Source organism: Lutjanus erythropterus, chromosome 10 (assembly GCF_056507025.1).
Source record: "Lutjanus erythropterus isolate fLutEry1 chromosome 10, fLutEry1.hap2, whole genome shotgun sequence".
Lineage (NCBI taxonomy): Eukaryota > Metazoa > Chordata > Actinopteri > Lutjaniformes > Lutjanidae > Lutjanus > Lutjanus erythropterus.
This window is the reverse complement of record NC_139326.1, coordinates 13,844,307-13,869,752: the sequence shown is the minus strand read 5'-3', so window position 1 is coordinate 13,869,752 and position 25,446 is coordinate 13,844,307. Positions and strand designations below refer to the sequence as shown.

At 38.9% G+C, this 25,446-nt stretch overlaps 2 protein-coding genes across 2 annotated transcripts in view; both read left to right on the top strand.

The window, feature by feature from the left end:
* Window positions 1-7,364, top strand: part of dapk1 (death-associated protein kinase 1) — an 87,457-nt gene extending 80,093 nt beyond the window's left edge. Inside the window, exons 21-26 of the mRNA XM_084728274.1 lie at window positions 1,422-1,607; window positions 1,754-1,951; window positions 2,429-2,567; window positions 2,939-3,059; window positions 3,490-3,678; window positions 4,807-7,364. Of these exons, the coding sequence (XP_084584400.1) occupies window positions 1,422-1,607; window positions 1,754-1,951; window positions 2,429-2,567; window positions 2,939-3,059; window positions 3,490-3,678; window positions 4,807-6,102 (2,129 nt within the window). The 3' untranslated portion in view covers window positions 6,103-7,364. The remainder of the gene's footprint in view (window positions 1-1,421; window positions 1,608-1,753; window positions 1,952-2,428; window positions 2,568-2,938; window positions 3,060-3,489; window positions 3,679-4,806) is intronic.
* A 9,508-nt stretch (window positions 7,365-16,872) lies between these two features.
* Window positions 16,873-22,697, top strand: ctsla (cathepsin La). The gene is made up of 8 exons (XM_084728273.1): window positions 16,873-17,020; window positions 17,947-18,081; window positions 18,404-18,526; window positions 18,877-19,029; window positions 20,788-21,012; window positions 21,462-21,630; window positions 21,755-21,872; window positions 22,388-22,697. The coding sequence occupies exons 2-8, from the start codon at window positions 17,959-17,961 to the stop codon at window positions 22,485-22,487; spliced, it is 1,011 nt and encodes a 336-aa protein (XP_084584399.1). The 5' UTR covers window positions 16,873-17,020; window positions 17,947-17,958; the 3' UTR covers window positions 22,488-22,697.
* The last annotated feature ends 2,749 nt before the right edge of the window (window positions 22,698-25,446 follow it).

The window sequence follows — 25,446 nt, the reverse complement described above, 5'->3', positions numbered from 1 at the left end:
AGAAAATCAAGTCAATTTTTCATGTGCTGTAACATTTTTCTCACCCTTTTCGTTGCTAATGCATGAAGATGTCTTAAAACATGAAGTGAGACATTTTGTCATTTGATGCTTTGCAGCTGTCATTTTACAGTGCATGAATCATACTTTTACTCGAAGGCTTTGCCTGAAAAAAAAAAAACAAGGTTGAAGTGATCAGAGATTGATTTTGTGATGTTTGTTGATGTGACCAGTTCTGCAGCACAGTATCTGTGCTGGCTGAAATATCACATGTCATGACCTTAAACTTCATCACACATACTGTCCCCCCCTCCTGGTTTGTAGCTGTTTTTGTCTTAGGGTTTATTCAAGCCTGCCTGAAACAATTATACTCAAGAATCTGTTTGTTTGACCTGGTAAAAAGCTCTCCGATTGGTCAGGACTGAGAACATCAACTGGCTGCATGTAACACAGCGTGTTGCAGATGGATTTCGACGACCAGTTCATCTGGCTTGGAAAACTTTTCACTGCAAAAACTTTGTTTAGTGGCAGGTTTACACAACAGTAATCGGTAAACTTACTTGTGAATCCATGTGACATTTGTTTTACAGCCTTGTGTCAAAATAAATCTGTGTGGACCTAAAATAAAACAAAACTACAGCAGCAGACTGTGATTCAAGAGCATAGAAAACAAACTGTAGGTGTGGTCCTGCCCAGTGCCTAAGAAATCCAAATGTTATGTCTGCATAGTGGATTTATTTGCAATAAAATAGCACCCCCGTGTGTTAGCATTAGCAAGTGTGCAATCACTGGGTGAAAAATAGGAACAGTTTGTGGATACAGATCTGTTAACTCAAGTAGAGAAACATACGTAGAGACTTTAGTTTGGCTTTTTTGCACAAAACTGCACACTGGTCCTTTAAGAGTTTATTAATATTAATAATAAACACAAGCACAGTTGAGATTATACAGACATTATATACTTACATGACATTGGGTCAGTTGAGAATTGATCCAAGCAACTTTTTCCTCAGTATGTTGTAGTTCATGGATCCTATTTTGTGTGCCTGCTTCTGAGTTTTAGAAAATATTGTTAATAATAGAAACTAACAGCTATTGTTTTTTCCAATTCTAAACATAATTTGAGCACATTAATTCAGCCATTTTGAGCAGAGTGGAAACGCCTCCAAAAGAGCATTTAAAGTAATGAGACAGAATTTATCCATTAAAACAACAGATGCAAAAAAATCATATGAAATAATAATTTGAAGTAATGATATATATTATAACCTTTGAATCTACAACAACTGACAACAATTGAATCTAGGTTGAAATGTGTGATGCATCAAATTCCCTGCTTCTTATATCTAAGTTTGCTAAATCTAACCTTGTTGTAGACATCGATTAACAGTTCTGTCTTTGTCTTTTCTTCTGTCTTTTCTTAGTGTCAGTGAGCATTTCCAACTTGTACCCGGGCTGTGAGAACGTGAGTGTGCGGAGTCGCAGCATGATGTTTGAGCCCAGCCTGACCAAAGGTGTCCTGGAGGTCTTCTCCCCCGTCCACAATGCTCTGTCCACTGCTGACGAACAGGCCACAAAGGCCATCGACATCCAGCATGCCAACATCCACGGTGAGAAGCCAACACGCTTAGATGTACTTACTGTGATAAATGAGATATTACTCAGTGAGGAAGAGACATACTAAAGTCAGTGATGAATAAAGCCGTCAACAACAGCATTAACCTGCTGCTCACATCATTTATTTCGCTGTCTGTAGGTGTGGGAGATTTCAGCGTGTGGGAATTTTCGGGGAACCCAGTCTATCACTGCTCCTACGACTACTTTGCGGCCAACGACACCACAGCGATCCACCTGGTCCTGTTCAGCCTGGAGGAGCCGTACGAGACTCAGCTTGGCCACATCACGTACTGGCTGAACCTGCTGAAAGCTCTCACCCTGCCGCAGGACAACATCGGTGAGGAAGAGAGGGCGCGGAGCATGTGACCAGTCATATTTTGAAAGTGCTGTTATAAAAGCCAAATATTGCTCTCTCAAAAACCACCGCCTTGCAGAACATGGGAGTAGGATTAGGGTTAGATATTATATCCTAGTTATCCTGAAATGAACTCAAATATTTGATACCAGATTTGCATGCAGTAAAAAATGCAATAGAGGTAAAACCAATTGAGAAAAAGTACAGCCTTGATTATATAGGTGCTTTTAATTTGACTTAAGCGTTATCTCAGTAATAGAGAATTTGATAATGTTGGTCTTTAAAAAACACAATTTTTTAATGTCATTATACTTGAAAGAGGCTGTTTATTTCTCTAGTGATAGAGATGAAACACATGTATTGTTGTCTAATGTTAGTTCAGTGTAGTTCAGTGTAAAAACTTTTGATTTGACAGGTTTTGTATTGTCTGTTTGTGTGTGTCTTCCTGCCCGTCTCCAGCTTTCGGAGGTCGGATCCAGCAGCCTCTGGTGGTCGTCCTCGTGGCGACGCACGCTGACCTCGCTGACATCCCCAGAGCTTTCTCTGGAGAGTTCAGCTACGACAAGGAGAAAGTGCTGCTCAAGGAAGTCAGGAACAGGTTAGGACTCAAAACACAGCACACAAAAAGAAGAAGGAGATTATCTTGTTGTTTTTTGTGTTTGTTGGATGATTTTATTCACCAGATGGCACCTTTTGCAGAGGCAAATGGTTCTGTAGTAAACTGACTTACAGCAGGTAAAGCAAAGTGTGTTTGCTATGACAAATAGCTGTACTACAGTACCGATGAGTCTCGGCAAACGCTGTGAAGGAAAGAAAAATGCAACACCGACGTTATATGAATTGACTGCCACTGTGATTAATGTAGTTAATTGTAGTTATACCTGTTTGACAGTTCTGCATTCTCTGCATTAGAGAATTCAGATGTAGCACTTTTACTGTTCCCCCATACTGTTGTTTTTATGTTTTCAGGTTTGGTGTGGACCTACAGATCAGTGACAAATTGTTTGTGATGGACGCTGGAGCTACAAACTCCAGGGACGTGAAGCTGCTGAGAAGTCACCTGCAGGAACTTCGCACCAACATCATCTCTGTGAGCTCTGCAAACAAACACGCACACATACTTTACATAATCTTCCCCAAAGAGCATGTCCACACAATTTTCATCAAAATACTGTATTTACATGGTTGGACTTTTTATGAATTCATGTAAACATGGTGATAAATGAAACTGAACTTTCAGAGCATCCAAAAACTCTATATATTTAACACCAATGAAAATAATCATGTTGAGGTATTTGAAGGTGTTTTTTTCAGGAGAGTATCTTTATGAGGATAACATTGAGTTTTTATGCATGCTTAAAGTATTAACAGATAGATGCTAAATTTAAGAGACTGGATTTGGAACATTATTTTTCTTCTTGATTTGTCAGTTTAGTTAATACAGTCGGTTAATCTCAAAGAAAAATAATAACATACAAAGAATCCACTTCTTAACTGCTCCTCCTTCTCCATCCTTGCAGAGGTGTAGTCCCATGACGCTGCTCTCGGAGCGTTTGCTGACCACCCTGCCGGCCTGGAGGAAGCTGAGCGGACCCAACCAGCTCACATCGTGGCAGCAGTTTGTCAGTGACGTCCAGGAACACATCAACCCGCTGGTCAGCCAGGATCACCTCCGCACACTGGCCCTGCAGCTCCACAGCATGGGGGAGGTGCGTGTTTTGTTTATCAGCTTCAAAGCAGACCGTTGTTTTGGTTGTCGAAACATTTTGTCATTAGATTAAATCAGAGGTATTTTTCTTGTTTGATCAACTCATCAGCTGACTGCCAGTTCATCAGACCACCACCAGGGTGCGCTGTTTGATCATGAAGGAATAAAACCAAATCTTTGTTTTCATCTGTGAACAATTACTCAGAATTTCTTTGCAGCAGGAACATGTTTTTTCTCTGTTTCTGTACTAGAATGACAGAGCTCAGGAAGCCAAATAAGGAACCATCCTGACTCTGAAAAGTGTTTCTTTTATATATTTACGTTTGTGTATTTATTTTAAATCAAGCACAATGGGTGTCCTATCTTACTATTAGGGATGCACCATAAATATCAGGGCTGAGTTACTGGCCAGTAATGGGAAATTTATATTATAGGTGACAAATATAGACATGAAACGATTTAATAAAAGTATGTTTACTAAGTTTTTTTTTTTTTTTTTTTTTTTAACTAGCTTCTGCAGGTCCTTAAAAAGTCCAATAATATGAATTTTATTTTTGATAGGTCTTAAAAATTCATTTGATCATGAAGTTAATATTTCTTTTATAAAGTTGCATTAAGGTCAGCCTTGTTTTTAAAAGTGTTTTGGGGAAAAAAATGAACTGATTTTGCAGTAACAACTACAAAACAAAACCAACATGGAACCAATAACCATAACTATAACTTTTACTCTTGCGTACACACAGATCTTAGTAGTCGTGTTCAGTTGAATTTTGTAATTCTGGGACTCCAAAACCCTGAAAAAATAGATGAACATTTGAAGAGTCAAAACTGTTCTCTGTTTTGTCAGTTAGATCTGGTTTGGTCAGAGCTGTGGAATATTAAATCAGCCATCTTTACATATTATATTCTTACATTAAGGTGTGCATAAACTACAAGTTTTATGAACTTCTTTTTAAAATACAGAAACGTGAAATTATTGGTTACCTTATGAGTGTCTGATAATTTTTTCTCATATCTTTTATACACATCTGTTTCCCTCTCATTACTTTATCTCACTTTGTTTCTCCACACTTTCTCTGACTTACATTTTATTGTCAACTTCCTCCTTGGTTCCTCTCCCCTCCCACAGATTAACATCATGCAGAGTGAGACGGTGCAGGACGTCGTTCTGTTGGAGCCTCGTTGGCTCTGCAGCACCGTCCTTGGCAAGCTGCTCTCCGTGGAGACACCCAAGGCCATCCACCACTACAGGGGGCGCTACAGGCTGGAGGAGGTGCAGGCTCTGGCTCCTGAGAGTGACGTGGATGAGCTGCTGCAGATCCTGGATGCCATGGACGTGTGCGCCCGCGACGCCACCAACCCCTCCATGGTGGATGTTCCAGCCCTCATCAAGACGAACGGCCTCCACCGCTCCTGGACCGAAGAGGAGGAGGAGGAATCGCTGATCTACGGCGGGGTACGACTCGTCCCCGCAGAGCATCTCACCCCTTTCCCCTGCGGCCTGTTTCACAAACTGCAGGTGAACCTGTGTCGCTGGAGCCACCAGCAGAAGCACGAGGAGGAGGGCGGGGACGATTTTGATGGAGACATCCACCTGTGGACCAACGGTGCCAAGGTGAGCCAGGCAGGAGTGGAGGCCATGATCCTGCTGGTCAACCACGGCCAGGGGGTGGAGATCCAGGTGCGCGGACACGATTCAGAGCGGGCCAAGTGCTACACCGTGTTGGACACCGTGTGCAGCATAACGGAGAACCTGCTGGCGTCCACCCTGCCCGGATTGCTCACCGCCAAATACTACCTGAGTCCTCAGCAGCTGCGGGAACACCACGCCCCCATCATGATCTACCAACCCAAAGATTTCTTCCGCGCACAAGTCCAGCGGGAGACCTCTCTCACTAACACCATGGGCGGCTACCGAGAGAGCTTCAGCAGCATCCTCTCGTTTGGTTGCGCTGAAATTTACCAGCAGGGGACTCTGGGAACGGACGTCCACATATCAGACGTCCCCCTGCTGGCTCGCAGGAAGCTCTGCCGCATGCTGGACCCTCCAGACGCTCTGGGGAAAGACTGGTGTCTGCTCGCCATGAACCTCGGCCTCACGGACTTGGTGGCCAAATACAGCAATGGGACTCCAAACGGCACCCCTGAGCTGGACTCGGACCCAGACTCCCAGCAGGCGGCGCTGCAGCCGAGCCCGACGGCGGCGCTGCTGCAGGAGTGGAGCGGGCGGGCGGACAGCACGGTGGGCGTGCTGATGGCCAAACTGAGGGAGCTCGGCCGCCGAGACGCCGCCGACTTCCTGCTCAAAGCTTCTCCTGTTTTCAGGGTCAACATGGAAGCGCTGGGAGGGGCTGCCAGCAGCTACCCCCCCACCTGCAATGGCGGCACATCATATAACTCCATCAGCTCCGTCATATCCCGCTGAACTGAGCAGGGTCGCCATCCATCAGAGGGTCTGATGAAACAGGACAGTCACAGACATGAAGTGCAATCGTTACCAGAAAGTCCAGCTGCTCGTCCCTTAATCTCTCCATTAAGTTGGCGTGTGAACCAGATGTTGTGTTTGTGCTCTCCACACCTGTACAGCCGACCTTCCCTTCCACTATGAATGTTGTGAAAGAGCTGATTGTCCTGAGCTCCAAAGAGGAATCCAGTGCTTTTATTCTGTTAATCTTAATCTTGTTGTGCTGCTTTTTAAAATCCCTCCTGCTCTCCTGCACACCTGAGTCTCACTCATCTTACAGCTGAAAGACAGAAAGAAAAGAAAAGATCACTTTGTAAAAGCTAATAACTCTACATGAAGGAATGGACAGGGTTAAAAAGATGGCAGCCTCACATTTAGACCTTTTTCACATCCACCCTCAAGTGAAACACTGAGGACGTAATTGTATCAGTGAACCTGACAGAGGCCGCCATCTTTACTCACCCCATCCATCACAGTTGTATACAATATTATCTCCCCTCCTCGCATCTCTTTTACTGATGTGACATTTGGCCATTCAGCTTAGGGTTTAATAAATTAACAGCATTTTTCAGAGTGCCTTTGTGGCCTTCTACCTCCCTAAAGAGCACAAATAGTCTTGTTATTATAACAACAGTAGTTCTTTCCAAACATATGAAGAACTGTGCCTTGTCGACACTTAGACTAAAATTAATTTTAATCAAGTCTATTGAGCAGGTTACATTTTTGACAGGAAAAAGGTTAATGAAAGAAGAACACGAAAAAGAAAAACTAAAGCTCAGCTCATGTTACAAGGTTTTAAAAATTACACTTTGTTGGCAAAAAAACAAACAAAACTGAAATCGGAGATCAGTTTTCTGCTTTGTTCTGTTTAATGTTTAATGAGTCGGTGCAGGAGGTAAAAACATTGAATCTTCTCTCATATTCGAGTCAGTGTGGAGTCGATATGATGCTCTGCGGGAGGCAAACGGAAAACAATATTTTATTCATTTGTGTTTTATTGGTTTTTTGTGGGTTTACAGACATTATTTCTTCATTAATCCAACAACAGAAATCTCTTGTTTGCTGATTAATTTTTGGTGACACTTAATCTTATGGGTCCCATCGTTTCCTTGAGAAGTTTCTTGGAAGGAACTTTGTAATGTGGTTTTAATTATAGTGAAAAGAGAGACAATATTGCAAAACTGTTATATATTTGTCTATATGCAGGAATTTCTGAGCAATTTCCTTGACATTACATGACAAATTCATAAGGCTGATATGTCAGTGCTGTTTTCAGCTTGTTCTCCTACACCTTAAAAAATCAATTAATGCACCTTTAATTAAATCTAAGTCGCATTAGACATGTCACAATTATATGCTACATTTTCTACTATTTTCACACCGACACTAAAGGTCTTTTTCATGATTGATAATCCTTTGGTAAATATTGAAAAATTTCCCAAGATGACAATTGACATCCAAAACCTTAAACCAGCAAACGCTGACATTTTCATAGCTGGTACCAGTGAATTTATGGCATTATTTTTAATTGATTAATCATCCAATAGTTTCAGCTATATAGAGATAGTACACTATGTTTTGCATTTGGTACGCAAGGAATTAATGTACTTTACCATTTCATGAGAAAATATACTTGAATCAAACTGTGACGCCAGTTAAACATCACATTAAGAAGGCAGATTAAATACTTAAGTTTTACTCTTTCCTTTCCATTTTTCACTCAAAACCTGCTGAGGATTAATATGTAGTATAGTAACAGGAAACACCTTGAGTCTCCACTTTTCCGATAATTATTACCAAATTATAAGATTGTTTTTTCCAGTAAGAGTTTACAATTACATATCAATTTTAGCCAACTCTGGGGCCTGTAAAATAAAGTGTCACTATAAATGTTTTCACCTAAAAGTCCATTTACTCCTTTTCAATTCGCCCAAAAGGAACCTTTAGCCATTTTGATAGAAAAATAACATTTTTCCCCCAAAGTATAGTGTCTTATTGAAGGATGTTGATCCTCCCAGCACCTGCTGTAAGGGGTTACACTAAGTTAAAAGTATCTGATGATGAAGATCATCATGGCAGACAGGGTGGAGCTCATGCTGCTGAGCTTCAGGGTCCAGCTGAGACCCCCAGACTGTGCATGCATACTAATTACTTTGAAATGAAAGTGCCACCAAATATGATAAAAATAACATAAAGAAAGAATTAAATTTGTAAATTTTTTCTACTGAGCTAAAAGGTAATTAATTATATTCTGAGCCGTCAGTTTCAGTAAAGACACCTGACGCTGCACCTTTTTAAAGCTTCCTCAACAGTTTTTCTGACCAGTGCTGAGACGTCCACAGTGTCAGATTTTTACACAGAGGCATCGACGCCGCTTCTGTGAAGCTAAATTTGAGCTTCTGTCAGTGTTGGTCGGCCATGCGTGGCTTCACATCTTCTTTCACTTTGTCTTTTTATATCATGAAGCTGCGGCCCGGCTCGCTCAGCGAAAGCAGGGAAAAAATGGCATGAAGTTAGTATTGTTAGCTGAAAAAAAAAAGGGCCAAAGGCTGCTGGTGACAGAAATGTTCTTAGAAAAGCATTTTCGCTTTGTGGTACTTTATGTTTGTGAACCAGAAAAAGGCTCCTTTTTCAGTACATACGTGTGATGTTGGGAAAAGAGTCTTTCATTCCTAAAGAGTTAAACTTTTGTGGATGTAAAGGGCCTTTTTCAGGACTTGGTTTGATAGAAAAAGATGAGCTCTGTGCCAGAGTGCAGTATTTCCTTTCCGCTTTACTTCCCCAGTGTTACCATCTGTTCTCAGAGATGAAACTGTAAAAACTATTTGAAATACTAAACTTCTCTCACTATTTTTGTCTCAGCCTGAACTTGCCAATCGACGCAGCAAACTTCCAGCTGTGGTGTAAATACTCGAGTCCTGTTTCCTCGACTTCATCTTCGCTTTTTTGTCAAGCCGTGTTTCCACCGAAAGTACCCTGCAACTTTTAGTCCCAGGAACTTTTTCTCAAGGAACTAAAAGATTTTTCAGCCCATGTTTGTCTGGATCAGCTACGTATGAAAAAGCTATGGTTGTTTTTACATGACATTTCTGTGTGCGATTCTAGAAGCTCCATTATTTATAATGCAGATAATGGTGGCTGAAATAAAATGCTGTGGGTACTCAACCAATCAGAAGTGTTCAGCACTTCAAGCCCCATTCTCCATCATCAAAATACTAGACTGTAAAAAAAAAAAAAAAAAAAAAAAGTTGGTAAAAGGCATAATTTTGAAGCAACTTTCTTCACTAATTATTCTTAATTTTTGAATCAAACTCTTAAGTTTTGAAATTGACTGAAGAAAATTGTGCAGACCTTAGCTACTTTATTTTTCTTAGAAAAACAAAGAGTTTTAGAAACTAATGATTTTGTATTTCAAAAATTGTTCAGTAAACTTGTAAAAACTTAAAGCAAATAATGGTTAATGATTTAATATTTTCTCTTGCAACCATCTAATTTTCAAGCACTCAAAAATTTTTGTTTGTTTCTAAAACTTGCACAGAAGATTCAAGTTTATCTAAAGAAGAAAAATAAATAATCTCGATTAAGATTATAGGTCAAGCAAAAATTCTTTTATTTTATTCAAAATGAGTAAGTTTGACTTAAAACATTTAGTGAAGACAGTTGCCTTAAAATAATGAGTTTTCTCAACTTTTTTTTTTTTGTACCCCAGGAGCAGGGACTTTTAAGGGGGGTAAAATAATGTCCTTGTAACTTAAGTTAGACTCTGGTCCCTGTGGTGGAAACACACTGACCGAAAGGTTCCAGGTCCCTGGGAAAAGTTCCTGCGGTGGAAACGCTGCTTTAGTTTTAAGCTCCTAGTTTTTTTCTTTTATTTTTTTTCCCAAATATGTTGATTCCAACAAGGCAAAATGAATGTACTACACATCTTTCCTAAGAAACTGGTTACAAGTAAAAGCAAATCAAAGATATGATGATAAAACATGATGAAATGAAATGTCCCAAACCAGTCAGAAATCTCATTTATTTTTCTTGTTTTATTGAAAGTTTTGTTGAAGTTGTGTATAATTGTTGCCAATGCTGTGTGCCTAAAACACACTTGTTCATTCCTCTATTATCGCCTTGTACAGTACACAAGCTGAGAAGTGATGCTTCAGAAAGGGAAGTGACGATTATGTTTCTCTTGTTTCAGAAAAACGGGCACATTGTTTTTGTAAAAGCTGGGATTCACTTATATTATTATCAAGTTTGTCTCCATTTTGGTGTCTTTTTTTTTTTTTCCCCAGACGGTTCCGACCGCGAGTCCGACCGAAACAAGTGGATTTAAAAGTGTTCTAAAAGATATTTTTCTGTTTGATGAGGAAAGAGGTACTCAATTTTACTTTTGAGTGAGTTTTTTTTTTTCCCCCTCAGAGACTCCGGTCTACTCGCCACATTGCACAAGTCTTTTTGTCGCTATTTATGTTAGATTATTTTAGCATGTCTTGGAATGCCATGTTCTTAGTACTTCTGACACTTTATAGTGTAATACATTTTATAATAAATTCTTTACCTAATATTTTTGTCTCTGTCATCATTGAAAACACATAGTCAGCTAGTTTACAGTTAATTTTAGATATTAATATAAACAAGTAAACAACTCTTACCAAGAGGATTTGTTGAACAAAAAAATATTTCTATTACACGTATTTGTCATTTTTTTCAGGCTTTCCTCTAATATTAGTTTTTTTAAATTCCTGTGCAGATTTTTAAGTATACCTTTAAATTTATTACTTAAAATATTTTTTAAAAATTGCTATTTAAGAAAATACTGCTCAATAATAGATTGAAATCCTTGATTTTTCATGTTCTTGTTTTATAATTTTTCAGATAAATTTAACCCCTGTAGTATTTTTAGGTAGAAAGATTCAGGTTTAAAATCAAGTCTAAGAGAGAGAAACCAAAATACCTGTTGAGTTGCAGATTTTTTTGCAGTGTGGCAGTTGTATAGTTGTATATTTGTGTTGTTGTTGTTGTTGTTGCTGTTGTTGTTGTTGTTGTTGTTGTTGTTGTTGTTGTTGTATGTCACTAAATCTCCAAACTTTTGAAAACAGAATGAATGCAACACAGACACAGACAGAGAAAAAAAAAAACGCCTTACGTAACAAACTTGACCAAAGTCAGTCAAGATTCAAATATTTCAACACCGGTACAAGTTCAAAAAATCTCCTAAATATAAATCAGGGACAGACCAGTGTCTTTTGGGGTCTTTATTTGTCCTCTACCAGATTCCAGGCTGTGTTATTCACACTTCTCTGGGTACATTGTAGAGCAGCAGGGACGTCAACCCTCCACCCACGCTGTCACATGACCTGTCTGCTGCCTGAAGCACTCTGGGTTTGTCTTAACTTGTCCCATCTGCTGACAGTGTGAACTGTCGTTCAACAATATTTGTACAGGGAGAGATTAATGGAGCACAACTCGTGATGTTTGGGTCACGTGAATCTGGATTTGTCCTGCTTATTTAACAAAACTGGATTTAAAACTTTAAAAAGATTGAACATGATTTAAATAACTAATAGCAACTAATAACTAACCTTCATAGTGATCTGAACAGTTTATAATGTGCTGTCTAGCCCTTTTTCCATGTTCAACTGAAAAAAATATATAAATACTTAATTTAATGTGTATCAAAAATAAAATTAAGATAATAGTCTCAACTTCTGAAAACAGGACTGCTTGTTTTTCCAAAATCCCTGGAAATTTGTCTCAGAAAACTCAGTTTTGTACTGTAAAACATTCATTTTTAATTTCAACTTCAAGGCGATGCATTCATTTACAGTAATTAAATGCCTTTTTAAACAGCTTGACGTCATCTGTTGGTATCAGTTCGAAATACAAAAATAAACACACATATACAACACACAGGCCTGCAGTAAGTAAATGTCACTCATGGAAATATGTAAAAATGTAAATAAAGCCACTTTGGTGCAGGTAACATAAGCAAAAACAATAATCAGAGTACATTACAACTGGAAAAAACAGTAATATTATTGACAACAGAATGTTACCAAACAGTCAAATATGTTCATTGATTCATGGCTTCCCTCAGAAACACATGAAAAACTTGAAAATCACATGTTCAGTAGATCTATGCATCACCATACACACATCCACACCTGTGATTAAACACTTGTCACATGAAGCGATGATGAAAATGTCTAAACATATACAAACAGGCTGAGTTTGACTCTTGCCAGACTTGGTCGACTTTACCACTAATTACTATATATACGCTTCCTTACTGTAAATACTCCCTTCCCTTTAATGAGCTGTAAAAGTCAAACATTAACTTGATATTTCTAAACATTTGTACAGGCTTAATCAAATCACAAACATGGTAAATGTTAACATCGCCTATAAACCTGGTGACACATTAACACCATTTTCAATGTTGCTAGCAGTACATGCTGCTAGACATGTCCTGCTTCACTGTACATGTGAAGTTACTTAGCTGTTATGCTAACATTAGCTAAGCCTCACAGGACTGTTAGTGTGACCAAAGTGTTGTTGTCTTACCTAATCAAATACTTCCCGGATCAATAATGTTAGCAGACAGGCTGTTATGTGAGAAAACACACGTGATAGTGACGCCGCTCTGTAGACATGTTCATCAATCCAGGTCTGTTAACCTTTGTGTCTGGATGTGAAGACCAGACCAGCAGCTGATAATCTTCCTGTTATAGTGGCTGCATGGGCCGCATCCTAATCTGAGGAATGCAAATGATATGGAAATGGCTCATAAAACAGACCACCGGTCCTCTACAACAGCCTGTTACAGTGAAGAGACTGTGAATATTCATCAAATTTCAGATTAGACACAAAAGGAAACCATTTAACTACACAAACATGCTGACAAAGGCTTCTAGAAAGTGAGAGTCTACCTTCGTATTATATGATGTAAGGGCAGTGGCCTTTGATAGGCTATAATTAAGGCATTTAAAAGAAAAGTTTGGCATTTTGGGACATACGCTTCTTTGTTTTCTTGCTGAGAGCTAGATAATTACCACTTAATGTTCTCATCTAACTCTCACCCTTTCTAAAATGTCAAACTTTCCTTCTGTATTTGCATTCCTCTTGTTTCATGTCAAACCTTTATATTGCCTAAAAGTACTTTATTTTGACACTTAAGTACATTTTGCTGATGTAACTTTGGTACTCTGCATTGCTACTTGTATTTAAGCAAATACTTATGCCAGCAATGTTTACTCACCAGGGAAGGCCAACTGCAGTTATCTTGTTTTCAGGTGACTTAAGATGGTTATGGTAACTGAGCAGACTTGTGTGTGTCCATATAGGAAGTGCTCAGTCAGACTTTGTCATGTGTCGTGAGATCTGCTTGAGCAACACGATCCAGTCACACAGGAGCTGCTGAGGATGCAGTCGGCTCTTTGCAAATGCAGGAAATCATATATTTTTATCCCTCTTTAAAGCATGATGCCATGTTAGCTTCACCGCAGAGTTGCATGCAGAATAATTTTTGGAACATCATGATCCTGCATGTGACATGAAGACATGATGCACCGCACAGATGCAGATGAATCATGTCACACGCACTGTGCTGCACTTAATGTTAGCATGTTGTTGGCATGAGGTTTGTATGATTTCACCTGTAATTAATTTACTTTGAGTATTTGGTTTTAGCAGGGGTAGTGCCTTTAAAAACTTACATGTGATTGGTATTTAAATGATTGCAGTATTTTTAGACATGATTCAGAAACGTAACTAATGTATAATACAATTGATATATTTTCACTAATGCATTAAACTTAATGCAAAACGTCAGAGTGTTACATTTGCCCCGATTTTGTGGTGGAAGACAAGGCAATTATTCTAGTAGAAACTAGATTATTAATTATTTGAATCGAGTTAAAAGTAATTTTGACATTTAGGTTTAGTGAAATATGTTATTTTTGTAACAGAAAAGTACAGAGACACAGACAAACAAAGTGTCTACGCTGGACGATGTGGCACAGGAGTTATTCTAACTGACCCAAATCTTGCAGCCATGATAAAATCTCATATGCTACAAAGCAACACCTATATTAGCATAGTGTGTTCAGGTTAAATTTTAACCTCAAGATAAAATTGATCTCAGTTCAAATTTGAAGTCATCAAAATTTAGACAGAAGAGGGAAAATACTGTACATCCAACATTAATACCTTAAAATATTTTTTTGTTGTTGTTGTTGAAAACCTCTGAAAGAAAATGTTTCAAAAAAGAAAAAAGATCTCTTTTGGTGTGTCCCGCCAAAGAGCACCTTCATTACACTTGTTTGAACTTCTGAGGTCTCCAGACTTTTTCGTTTTCGTAACAAAAGGTTTTGTTCTAAATGCACAAACAACTCTGCCTGTTCAGAGTTTCACAGTCTTATCAATCACATGAGCATCGACCTGATTAACTCAGACTTTGAACCAGCAGTTCCTGGAAGAGCTGGTGTGTATTCGCAGCCTCTCGCGGCTTTGATGATGTAAAAACTGACCATCATTGATAGAATCAAACATCTTCTACTGTGTATCCTTTTTATCCATCACTGATCAACAAAATCTTCTCTGTATATTTTTAACACATTTTTCAAAGCCTTCTCTTCTCATGCTTTTGGGGGCAGCAGTCCAACATTTTTTGATGATCTAAATGTATCTGCATCTGAAGACAAGTTAGAAAATGTTGTGGTTTCACTCTCTGTGCTATCTTCATCTACAGAGCAAACCAGAAACAAATCTGAGTGTTCCTCAGCACTCTTACTTGATGGTAAACGTGAGGAAGATTCAAAATCACAGCTTTGTCTGATTCATAATCAAACAGATAATGGGTTGCTGGGCCAAGATACATAAAAAACCCTCTTTGTATGTATTATTTGAACCTTTTTCAAGGGTACCTGAAGTTTAAAGCTGGGGTTGGCAGTTTATTTTTGGCATCACTGGGCAAAAGTTCCAAAATAACCTTTAAATAGATAAATAAATGAATAAATATCAGGTTGGAATCCCTGCTTTTTGTTGCTGCCTCTGACTTTGACGTCTTAGTTGACTTATCTGGTTTAATAATATATATATATATTTTAAGGTAGATTACTCTGACTGTTCAACAAGAAATTTTAATTACAGTCATTTCAAATCTAAAGGCAGTAATCACAGCCATCTCAGGAGCCATAAACTAAATGATGTTGACCTACAGTATCTTAAATGCTTGTTTGTTGTGTAACGGTTACACCACAGTCCTCAAGATATTTGTGTTAAGTGCGTTTACATGCACATAAGAAACCAGGTTACTCAGAGAAATCAGGTTACGAGGGAGTTCAGGCAACACATTTACATGCACTTTAATAACCTTCTACAAACAGTCAAATGTTGCATGGTAGAGGCGGCTTTATGTGCAATTCAGTCTTTGCTTTATCTCTGCAATATAAAATGGTCTCACCTTTCATTTCTGCTGTCACAGCAGAAGATTCACCACCTGAAGTCTCTCTCACGCACAAGTTTCTTCAGGAGAAATCTATCTGGGAACATCAGGTTACTCTGATTACGGAAGCCAGATTTCTTCTACACATCACATTGAAGAAATCAAATTACTGCAGAAAGTCACTTTCTTGATTACTTAAATGCATGTGAGGAGGGGCTGAATCCTGCCAAGGGCTCCCAAAAAGTCTGAGACTGGCATTGTGCCAAATCTCACCAGTAGGGGAGACCAGGGAGTATTGTAACAATGGGTTAGTTGTAACATTGCCTGTTTGACCAATCAGATTATTGTACACTCCTATTTAAGTAAGTTTTTTTTTTTATCAACTTAATCACTTATTAACTTAAAATAGCAATTTTAATGGCTGCTTGGGGTGGGGACAGTTATAACAGATGATACAAAATTTCTGCATTTTTTGCATGGAACACTTTGCAAACTTAAAGCAAAAAGAAGTATGGGTTGTTAGTTCACAAAACCTGCACCCCATCTACATTTACCACAGCTGTGACAGTGACTGAACTGCACACACACAAGGTGTTATTAAAGTGTCATTCAAAACTGTTAATTCTTTATTCTTCCATAAAGTACTTTTATAAATCAGATAGTGCGGATCTTAAATCAGCAAATTACCTCTCACTGTTGCATCTATCCCGAGCTGGTGGCATAACTCACCCCGATAGTGGGGTACGTTGTAACAACATAACTCTTTGTATTTGACATTAACTCACATAATCTATGAATTTGTAATAGACCCTCAAATTAGTTTAATTTGTAGTAGACAAATATTGGCACCATGTATCACAGTAACAACCACTGAGTTATTGATGGTCAAACGTAAGATGGTACTACCAGCCCTGATCTCCCCTACATCAGCTGCAATCAAACATTTCACTCCCTTTATTTTTAACTTCTCATTTCTGATATTGTTAGACCTGCTCCAAATAATATCCAGTGACAGTCTCATCAGGGACTTCGCTGTATAAATATGTTTTGCCTCAGTCAACTAATCTGAAGGCTGATCGCTTAAAATGTTTTTTATTCACTTGAAATGTCTTGTATTCATCTGAGCAGCTCTGTAAATCATTGCGATCGTCTTAATATTGGTGTAAATTTTTTTTAAAAATGGCCCTTTTCACTGTTTTAGCAGCGACTTTGTTGCAGAAAACATAATGTTCCCTTTGGACACCATTCCAGAGGAAGGGAATCACGTGCGTCCACGGCAACGTCATCCGTCGGGGCGGGGCAGATGTGGAATAAACAAATAGTGGACCAATCAGAGAGCTCGGTGGGACGTTATTCTGCTGCCAGTCGGGCCTTTATAAACTTTATGTACCTCGACCGGAGGGTTATTATCTCCCTCTTCGCCTTCGACAGTAGGAATACACAGTAAGTCTTACATTTTTTTTTCACTTTTCTTATTTTATGATGTTAAAAAAACCAAAACCTGACACCTAGCTAGATGTAAAGGCAGGAATGTGTGGTTATTTGTGATTCTTCGGGATTTTGTCCTCATTTGTGCCCAGAATAAACATCCAAGTGTCCGTTTAAAAAGTCCACATATGCCAGTGTCTCGTTTTTATTCATGTATTGACTTAAAACTGCCCATATGTTTATTGTTATCGGCCAGTATTAGCCATCTTGTTTCAATTCGCCTGCCTTTGTCGTCGTCTCCTCTCCTGCTGCTGAGAGCAGCCATTGCTAGTTTCTCTCCCTCGGCCTAAATGAAAGAAATAAACACCGTCCTTCGGGTTGAAAATACCGCTATTTGGTTGCTGCCGGGTAAAGTTTTGGTTTTCTTTTCGTTTTCCTGGTCGTAGTTTCGATGTCCGGGCCGGGACCCGCAGCAGATCCCGTGACTGCGAACAAAACAAAAACACCCTCGGCTCATTGTTGGGATCTGTGGTCAAGTTTCTGCTCCCTCACTTGCAAGAAAACATCCCTCAAACAATCAACAGCTCTTTTTTTTGTCCCTATCTTGCAGTCAGCTTATTTCAATCATGGAGATACTCTCGTGTTATGTAGCTTTTCTGGCTCTGTTTAGGGCCGAGTTGTCGGGAAATGACTGTACTCTCGGGAATGTGTAGTGCAGCTTTAATGCGGCTCCCATTTTTGTCTGAATCATGGGAGTGAACAAGCAGGAAGACAAATACAACGATTGGGAAACATGCGAGAGGGAATTACACTTGCATGACTGAACGCCTTTCCTAAGAAATCCCGTCCTTGTGATGGAGGCTGTTGTCTCTCATCAATGATTAAACTGCTTCTTTTGAAAATGGAGTCTCAACTCGTCGTTTTCTGATGATGTTTTCCAGTAGGAAGCAACAATGCTGCCTCTAGCCGTGTTGGCCGTGTGCCTGAGTGCAGCCCTCTCAGCCCCCAGCCTGGACCCACAGCTGAGCGACCACTGGGACCTGTGGAAGAGCTGGCATTCAAAGAAATACCATGAGGTATTATATTGTTTGTATTCTTTTATTTCCAGCAGGGTTGCAATTAATTCTTTTTTTTATTACACGTCAATCCTTAGATTATTTTCACAAGTGGAGTCTTTTAATTGCTTCTTTTGTCCAACGAACAGTCCAAAATCCCAAATGACTCCCTATTTGATATGATAAACTGTGAAGAAAAGCATCAAATCCTTACATTTATGAAGCTGGAACCATTTTTTTTTAATTGGGAACAAAGTAAATCAATTAATCCACTAATCATTGCAGCTCTGCTTTTCACCAAGCCGTTACAGTAAAAGTCTGAATGGTGGTTGTGTTTTTGTAGAAGGAGGAAGGCTGGAGGAGAATGGTGTGGGAGAAGAATCTGAAGAAGATCGAGTTGCACAACCTGGAGCACTCCATGGGCAAACACTCCTACCGCCTGGGCATGAACCACTTTGGAGATATGGTAAGATCACGGTTTCAAAACACTGACCAATATATCGCTTGGAAACCTGCACCGGGGTTCTTATATAGGTTAGGAAACCAAAGAGAGTCAAGGAAAATAGATTTGATGCCTGGCAAAGTAGTAGGAATGCACTAAGTTTTGGGAAAAGAATCATGAACATGTAATGTTAAATTGAGGATAGTTTATAGAAAGAATTAGGATAACTGAGTAGAAATTGCCAAAAATTTAAGATACATTTGCACTGAATTGTATATCAATCTTAGATTAACTAAACTTAACAAGAGGACAGATGCTAAAAAGCAGGAAACAGAATATCAGTTTAACTGTTTGCATGTTTGCATTTTCCACAGACTCATGAGGAGTTCAGGCAGATCATGAACGGCTACAAGCTCAACCCACAGAGGAAGTTCACTGGATCACTGTTCATGGAGCCCAACTTCCTGGAGGCCCCACGTGCCGTGGACTGGAGAGATAACGGCTACGTCACTCCCGTTAAGGACCAGGTAACGGCAGCTTTATGTCTAGCCTCAAGACTTTCTGTTCCAGCCACACCTGGTGAATTATCAAGGTGTGGTTAAACTTGTTTTTAATTTCTGGAATGAGCCATAAGGTAAAATGTGGGAAAGATTTGGCTGCCAGTTTAGGAAGAAGAAGCTGAAGATAATTTGGATCTTTTTTGATTACTTTTTGGTCCTCTTGTACTGTTTGATAAATGTCTATTAATGCCATACCAAAAACGTGTGCTACTTTTCAGGAATACACTAAATAACTAGTGTGACGAATCGATGTCAAACACACAATCTCCCACTCAGTTTTTGAGTCTCTTTTGTTGTCAAAAATTGACTTTATTGAGAGGTAAGAGTGTCAGTCTCTGTAAAACCAGAGATTCTTAAACACATTTCAGTCCAGTGAACGGCTCCCCAGTGCTGTAAACACTCTGTGTTTGCTACTATAAGTCGTTATTTTAATAACCATGTTAGAGATCCAGAGGCCTGACCGAATATCAGCTGTTGAAGAATCTTGGTAAACATTATGATATAATCATTACAGGTCTGCTCATCTGAAGCAACAACAGCAGTTTTTGTCCACTAAAGTAAATGTTTTGCCTGAATGGCAAGATAAGATGGCTGCTTACAGGTTGTTTTTGTTATCTGTGTGCTCCACACACACTCCTCCTCCGTGACTTTGCAGTCTTTCCACCCCTTGTGGCATGCTGTACATTAACACCCTGTAAGCTGAAACTGGTCCGACCAGCTCACTGTAAACCAGGCCGGGGTGGAGCAAACACTCTTGTATACATTAAGCCAAAGTGCTCAAGTGCAGCGTCCAATATAATGTTATTTATGGAGGCAAAGTGCTTTCCGGGGTCAAGAGATAAAGTGCAATAACAAGATACAGAGCGCCACAATAAAACTTAATCAAAGGACACAAAAAACAACATTTAGTGTGGCTACAGGTCTTTAAAATGTCTTGCATTCACATCTACTAATAGTTCAAAGTATTAAGTTGTCTAAAATTCTGTTAGAGGTTTTAAATATTTGTTTATTGAATGCACTAATTGTGCTCTGATATGGTCAAAAATTAATTCCAAGCACAAGAGTTGAATTTGAGTGTCCCTATTAATCTGCACTGAAGGTGAGAATATTGTAGAGGCAGACCAGGATGAATGATGGCAACAAATGGCCAACATAAGCAAAAACGGAGAGTATAAAAATTTACTAACTTTGATTTAATGATCTTTATTTACAGAGCGTTCCCTTTTATCATACAAGACGTTCGCATAGGCTATCATCTCAAGTTACTAATATGTGAAAAAGGCGAAAAAAGCGACAAATAAACATGTGCATCATAGTGCATTAAAGTATAGATAGAACAGACTGCCAGTAGAGGTGGTAGTTCATAGTTCCTGGCCAGGTTTATCGTTTGCATATTTTATGAAATGGTCCCAGGTTCTGTTGAATCTCTTAATGGAGCTGTTAAGAGTGCATCTGAATTGTTTCCAGCATGGTGTTCTGCTTCACATCTTTGATCTGTTGGTTGTTTGGTGGAGGGGTTACGTCCTGCCGTTTAAATAGAACTGAACATCTCACTAATAAAGAGAAAAAGGAAACTGCAGGAAAATTAAATCACATTGAAGTGAGGATGCACCAGAAACCGTAATAGCAGGAGAAGGCATAACAACACAGAGGGAACGTGAATTTAACTCTTTATTTCTTCATCAGTCTTAACACGTCCTTCCACCCTCTGTCTCTGTCTCTCAGGGTCAGTGTGGCTCCTGCTGGGCCTTCAGCACCACTGGCGCTCTGGAGGGTCAGCACTTCAGGAAGACCGGAAAACTGGTGTCGCTGAGCGAGCAGAACCTGGTGGACTGCTCCAGGCCAGAGGGCAACGAGGGCTGCAACGGCGGTCTGATGGACCAGGCCTTCCAGTACGTCAAGGACAACCAGGGCCTGGACTCTGAGGACTCCTACCCTTACCTGGGAACGGTATGTGTCACATGGGAGGGAGGGGACAGTCAAGTGGACATGTCTCAACATGTCTAAAACAACTAGCTCTGAAATGTCTTATTTTCTATGATACTTCTCACTAGAAATGTCTTTAAAAAGTCCTAAATTTATGTTAAAAAGACTAACAATCAACTAATTTTCATCATTGATTGATCTGATTGATAAATTGTTGGGTTTAAAAAAATTAGAAAACCTTGAGGGCAAGATGATTAATCCATTAATCATTGCAGCTTCTCCCTTAAGTTTAGGAATTGTTAAAATGGTGGGAAAAGTAGTTAACAGCCAATAAAAAAAAACAAAAACAACTTTATTGATCTTTTTGCTTCTTGAAGTCATTTCTACAGAAAAGGATCATTAAAATAGTTTGGATTCAGGGGTTTGTGTTGGCGTCGTAACGTCCTGTTCATCATCTTATTGTCTTCCTCCAGGATGACCAGCCGTGTCACTACGACCCCAAATACAACTCTGCTAACGACACAGGATTCGTCGACATCCCCAGCGGCAAGGAGCGTGCTCTGATGAAGGCCGTGGCCGCCGTGGGACCAGTCTCAGTTGCCATCGACGCCGGTCACGAGTCTTTCCAGTTCTACCAATCAGGTCAGTTCTTGGTTTAGTGAAGAAATGCAATTAAAGACACTTTTTTGGGTAAAATGTTCCACCCATTTGTAAGATTTTAAGGTTTATATGTAACTGAGTGGGGTTTCTGGGCGTTGTATTTTAGGAATTTATTACGAGAAGGATTGCAGCAGCGAGGAACTGGACCACGGCGTGCTGGTGGTGGGTTATGGCTTCGAGGGAGAAGATGTGGATGGCAAGAAATACTGGATTGTGAAGAACAGGTCAGTTTAAAATGCTGCTGTTTTGGAATTGGAGCACTTTATCCTTTGAGCTTTGATAACTGACTATATACTGTAAGGCAGTTTTCAAGATTTTTCTTATATTTTGGGTCTCAAAATAGTGTTACACATTTTAGTTTCAGTCATCAGTAACTTGCAACTCATGAAATGTAATAAACTTTCCAGTGAGAAATTCAACAGGGTGACTTGATGTGTGGGATTTTGCACAAGAGAAATTAGCCTTCAGGGCTTTCTGCTAAAAAGACCCTGCCGGCAGAAATCTTGCCATTTTAACCCAAACCTTGAGATTTTTTTTTTCCTGCAAACCTAACCAAGAATGACTTTCTGGCAGAAAGCATTCTCCCATTTGCAAGGATTTTTAAACATTTAATTTTTTTAACAGTACAGATAGGCTATTTTACATGTCACTTCATCTGTAACAAATGCTTGTGTTCCCTTTTTAATGTAAATTCTCTAAATTTGGAGATACTGATTGTAATTGTTTTGTCTTTTTGCAGCTGGAGTGAAAAGTGGGGAGACAAAGGCTACATTTACATGGCTAAAGACAGAAAGAACCACTGTGGAATTGCAACAGCAGCCAGTTATCCTCTCGTCTAACGTCTGCACAGCTCCTCTTTGTAGCACCATTAGTGTTTTTATTATTGCAATAGTTTGGCTAAAAATGGGAGTCGAGGAGAGGCGAGGCCTCGGTCCGAGCGACACATTGACGGAGATTCTGCGATGTACCATGAGGAGAAACACTGTTGTTTTTAGGGAAATGGCGCCATTTTGTTTTGGCTGATTTTATGCCACTTTATGAAAAGATTTTAGTTAAGTGTTTTATTCTTTGTAAATATGTGTATGCTACTTGGTAAGTGATACATTAACACTTGCTCTGGTCATTGTAAATGATTTTGTTTTCTATTTTTACTGTGATCAATTAAAGATGTGAAACACTAGTTTGGTCTTTGAAGTGTTTTTGTCACTTTTCTATATAAAATCACATATCGCCAAAATGTTAACCTGGTTGGTAAATATATATACACAGGTGTGGTTGTGATATTGGGCCAGTCAAGACGGGCCAAGTACATGTAAATGGGAGAGCTGCAGTTTCTCTGGATAAAAAGCACAAATGTCAAATTTTCATGACTCAGTTTATATTCGAGGGTCTATGACATGGAGTAGGACTTGTTTTTCTAACTTAGTCCACATAGATCACTAAGTCTTGAATATAATTTACTGCCACTGACAAATTTAGTGGTCAGTGTCACTGCTTTTAAGTTGTAGATCAATGGAATTGATCACACAATCACTTCTGAACCTGCATTGTTAATCTTAAGTCTTGGCATTCAGAGGACTAAAATGAGGCCTAAACTGGACTCTGTTGTTAATCTCACATGCTGGTTTGTCTTGTAGAGCAGAGACTGAGTCATATGATCTCATGTGAAAGCAGCTGTGCTCCCTGATGTCTGGTACTGGGATCTTATAGGATTATTGATTCTTTAACAATGGTGCTGATTGATAAGGAAAGAGAGTTGCCCCTTTATAGTAGAAGTCACTGAACATGAGTTTAGTGTTAACTAGGGCTGCAACTAGTGATTACTTTTATTGTTGACAAATTTAGGTCAATACAAACTAAACTATTTGAAGATTATTTTATGGTTATTAAGGCTAGAAAATGTTGAAAAAAAGAATTTGAGGGAGTGTCGTCAGATAACTTGTTTTGTCTGACCACACTGATACAGAAGAGCAAAAAGCTGCACTTTTTTGTATTTTTGCTTGATATGCAACTTCACTGATTAACTGATTGTCAGATTATTGATGGTTTGTCTTTTGTTGTATATCAGGATCATATCAGGTCAGCACCCTTCTTTAAATAGAGGAGGGTTAGGAACAAAATAAGTCTGTAATACAATACTATAATTTGTCAGATTTCAACAAAACAGTGTCCCAGAATATTTAATTTAAATGTATTCATATTTTCTCCATGATGCTGTCTTTGTATTGTCATGTGTTGTATTGTTCAGTGGTAAGACAAAGCATGTTTGCTTATATGATTTTGTCAGTGTGTTCCCATTTGTGCTCGTGTGCTTTTATATGTTATCTTTGAATGTTTCTTATTTGCCATCAATCTGCCAGAAACTGCAGATGAAAATTAGTTAGAGCTTAAACTAGCACATTTACATGATGGACCTGAGTGATCATATTAATCAATGTGCATTAAATCTTTGTAAGAATAAACATAAGCTTCAAAATCTCTGGAGATATACTTACATTACAGTTAGGTTTCATATGATTCTCCTTAAGCACCACAAGTTCTATTTTCTATGGTCAGTAATAAGTACAGTAATAAAAACAATAATGATGATTAGTATTATGATGATGTGTATTATTATAGTACAAGTCTAAATCCAGAACACTTTTGAAAAACATGTTAAAGCCCAATAAGGTTTTCTCTTTTAAGAAGTTATGTTAGGTCAGATGTGACCTGCTGACTGACCCAAATCACAGTATTAAAGGTGCCCTGCTTTGTCCTGTGCAGTAAAGCTAGTATGAGGGTCAATGTGTGTGTATGTGTGTGTGTGTGTGTGTGTGTGTGTGTGTGTGTGAGACAGAGAGACATTTCTGTAAAATCCATTTCACCTCAGAGTTCAGTCCAGGCTGATATGCAAAGCAAACAAGACCAGCTGGAGGAACGCGTTGTTGTGCAACCTAAAAAAAGGAGCCAGAGAAAGAGAGAGATTAAAAGGGTCAGTTCACCTAATCACAACAACAACAAAAACATATTGTCTCACTTACCCCTGGTGGTGTCCATCCACGGATATATACTGCTTTTATTTTCCCAAGTTTTGAGATATTTGTATCTTGAACTTCTGTCGTTATTCCAAAACAATGGAGGTGAATGGAAGTTTTGTCATGTTCACATTGGTGTGCTCTGTATCTTTTGTCTCAAATTTAAGGGTTTCTAGCAACTTGATAAACGGCCCTCATTTATCAACAGCTCACTGAAGTCCAACTGAACTATGTCAGGATGTTGCTCAAAACAAGAATAAAGAATAAAGATTCATAAAGAAATTCTTAGTAATTAAGAAACTGGATTCTTCCTCTTTCTTCTTATGGTAAATACTTGGATGGGACATGTTGTATAAATTGAAAAACACTATAATTCAGGGAATGCGGAAACATTTAGCAGTTTTTTTAGTCAGCATATATTGTATACATCTATATATAACATTATTACACAGCTTTGTTAAATACTCGTTTCTGAATAGTAGCCTTGTTTCTATGAAAAACATTTCACAACAATGACCTGCTCACTGTACATTATCCCCCACTTGTTAACTTTAAAAAAAAATAACTGAACAGAACAATAATGATTTGTTTTGAAAAATGTGGGTTTAATGACTTTTTACAATTTAAGCCTTTCATGCATTTCAATTAATTTTGTTCTAAAAGAGGTGCGAAGACAAGCTGAAATGTACGGAAAGCTGTAGGGGACACAATTGTTATGACTATGTGATATTTTGTTTTTGGATTGGTCATAAATCATCTGTCATGATATTAAAACAGTTCTTCT

Bases quoted from the DNA above. Each gene is read 5' to 3' on its own strand.
- ctsla (XM_084728273.1), top strand. From the start codon at position 17,959: ATGCTGCCTCTAGCCGTGTTGGCCGTGTGCCTGAGTGCAGCCCTCTCA. The intron at 18,082-18,403 runs GTATTATATTGT...GTGTTTTTGTAG, and splicing joins ATTCAAAGAAATACCATGAG to AAGGAGGAAGGCTGGAGGAG. The intron at 21,013-21,461 runs GTATGTGTCACA...GTCTTCCTCCAG, and splicing joins CCTACCCTTACCTGGGAACG to GATGACCAGCCGTGTCACTA.